Source organism: Mus caroli, chromosome 7, assembly GCF_900094665.2.
Source record: "Mus caroli chromosome 7, CAROLI_EIJ_v1.1, whole genome shotgun sequence".
Classification (NCBI taxonomy): Eukaryota; Metazoa; Chordata; class Mammalia; order Rodentia; family Muridae; genus Mus; species Mus caroli.
This window is the reverse complement of record NC_034576.1, coordinates 26,625,811-26,628,332: the sequence shown is the minus strand read 5'-3', so window position 1 is coordinate 26,628,332 and position 2,522 is coordinate 26,625,811. Positions and strand designations below refer to the sequence as shown.

Sequence of the window (2,522 nt, the reverse complement as noted above, 5' to 3'; positions counted from 1 at the left end):
TAGAGCCCCTGCCTAGAATCCCCCAGTGAGGGGCTGGGGGCGTGGCTCAGTGGTAGAGCCCCTGCCTAGAATCCCCCAGTGAGGGGCTGGGGGCGTGGATCAGTGGTAGAGCCCCTGCCTAGAATCCCCCAGTGAGGGGCTGGGGGCGTGGCTCAGTGGTAGAGTGCTTTCTTAGCCTTCCTTTCAAGGTAGGAGAGTGGAACTTGAACCCCTGGAAAAGTCTCTGGCACTCTAACTCGATTTCTATACACTAACAACTATCTAGAGCAGTGCTTCCAAAATTCCAGGGGACAAACCCTTTAGTAAAAGCCCCAAACAGCCAGATATTGGGTGTTGGTGGTGCACATCTTTAATCCCAGCATTCGGGAGGCAGGTGGATCTCTGCGTTGGAGACCAGCCTGGTCTATAGAGCAAGTTCCAGGACAGCCAGTGCGTCCTTGAACTTACTCTGTATGTAGCTCAGGAAGGCTTTGACCTTGCAACCCTCTTGCCCCAGCTTCCTGAGAACTTGAGATTGCAGACCCACACAACTGGGATTCACTACCCCACCTAATCCCTCTTTTAGTCTAAATTTATATGTATTTTAATTCTTCATTGAGATTTTCATGTATGTATACAATGTATTATGACCTTATGTCATGTTCCTATCGTCCCTTCTCCAACTTCCCTATGCTTATCCACAATCCCCTTCTTTATGTATTATTATTATTGCTGTTTGTTTGTTTGTTTGTTTGTTTTTGAGCACAGTGTGGTCCAGACTGACCTGGAACTCTTAAAGATGCACCTGCCTCTGCCACCCAAGGGCTGGGATTAGTGTTATGAGACACCATGCCGGCTACTTTTTCATTTTTTATTGTACCGTGTTCTAAGGTGTATGGGTATGGGACTACAACACCAAAGAAAGACGACTGCCCTTTCCCCACCATAAACTGCCAGTAGATCTTCAGCTAGGGTGTGCTGCCTCCTGAGCAACTCCCCAGCCCTGCTGCACTTCTCAGTACCCAAATCATACTTGTGTAGGGTAGCCCCAGCTGCTGTAGGTCCAGGAAGACAACATCTCCCAGCATCCCCCCCCCCCCCCCCAAAGGACCCTGTCCATTTCCCACCTCCAGCATGGGGATATGAGTGAGTGCTACGCGGCCAGTGGCAGGGGATCTGAGGGTGTCCTCTCTAGCTCAGTGACCTAGTCAACCTTAGAGGAACTCGGGGTGGAGTCTCTGATCTCCTCTCCACCCGATGTCTCATTCTCAGGGCCTGCGACGGGAGATCCAGGCTCACGGGCCGCGCTTGGAGGAGGTGCTGGAGCGCGCGGGCGTCCTGGCCTCGCTGCGCAGCCCAGAGGCCGAAGCGGTGCGCCGTGGCCAAGAGCAGCTGCAGAGCGCCTGGACCGGACTGCGGGAAGCGGCCGAACGGCGGCAACAGACGCTGGACGCCGCCTTCCAGGTGGAACAGTACTACTTTGACGTGGCTGAGGTGGAGGCATGGCTGGGCGAGCAGGAGCTGCTCATGATGAGTGAGGACAAGGGCAAGGTGCGCCCGGAACAGGGGTTCAGGGGTTCGGGGACGTCGGAGCCAGAGGCCCCGTCCTCTGCGAACTCATCGCGGGCGCCTTGTGCTTCCAGGATGAACAGAGCACCCTGCAGCTGCTCAAGAAGCATTTACAACTGGAACAGGGCGTGGAGAACTATGAGGAAAGCATCGCCCAGCTGTCACGCCAGTGCCGGGCGCTACTAGAAATGGGACACCCAGACAGGTGGGTGGGCAGGGCCAAACAGGGTAGGAACTAGGTCATTTCAGGAGTGGGGGTGAGAGTGGGGGGAAGGTTCCATCTAAGGCTAGGATTGAGTTAAGAGTACCAGAGCTAGGCTTGATGGAACATTCAAATATTCCCAGCACTCAGGAGACTGAGACAGGAGGATTGCTGCAAATTTGAGGCCAGTGTGGTCAATAGAGATAGTTCCAGGCCAGAAAGGATCACATAGCAAAATCCTTGTCTGAGAGATAGAGACACACAGAGAGGGACAAAGACAGAATCACATATAGCCTGGACAGGCAAGAGATATCTTTTTACAGACAGTGTTTGGGAGAACTGAAAAACCTGGAGTGTGAGATCAGAATGGGGGTGGGGCTGAGCCTCCCTGGCACAGCTGGAGCATGTAACCTCACCGAATCTTGGAGGCTTGGCCCGGCCCGGGAGTGGGAAAGGACCACAGATCAAGACCCAAGTCCAGAAGCCTGGAGGTTAAGGTTGAAAGTGGACTTCCTGGCTGGACTATGAGGGAGAGAGTTGGGAGCCCTGCCCACTGGGGGGCAGCAAGGGGCCAAAGCCATTAAGAGATGCTGGGTAGAGGTGAGTGTATCTAGTTGTGGAAGCAGTCCTGAGGGGCCAGAAGTTTCAATCATACTTGCATCCTTGGCTACACAGAGAAGAGACCAGCATAGGCTAGATCTCTCTCTCTCTCTCTCTCTCTCTCTCTCTCTCTCTCTCTCTCTCTCTCTCTCTCTCCTCTTTTCCTCTCTCT

The 2,522-nt window shown here is 53.7% G+C and overlaps 1 protein-coding gene across 2 annotated transcripts in view; it reads left to right on the top strand.

Moving 5' to 3' along the window:
* Sptbn4 (spectrin beta, non-erythrocytic 4) overlaps positions 1-2,522 on the top strand; it is a 92,745-nt gene that overhangs the window by 75,116 nt on the left and 15,107 nt on the right. For both annotated transcript variants that reach the window (XM_029479955.1, XM_021166019.2), the window contains 2 exons: positions 1,252-1,530; positions 1,623-1,753. In XM_029479955.1, coding sequence (XP_029335815.1) covers positions 1,252-1,530; positions 1,623-1,753 — 410 coding nt within the window. The remainder of the gene's footprint in view (positions 1-1,251; positions 1,531-1,622; positions 1,754-2,522) is intronic.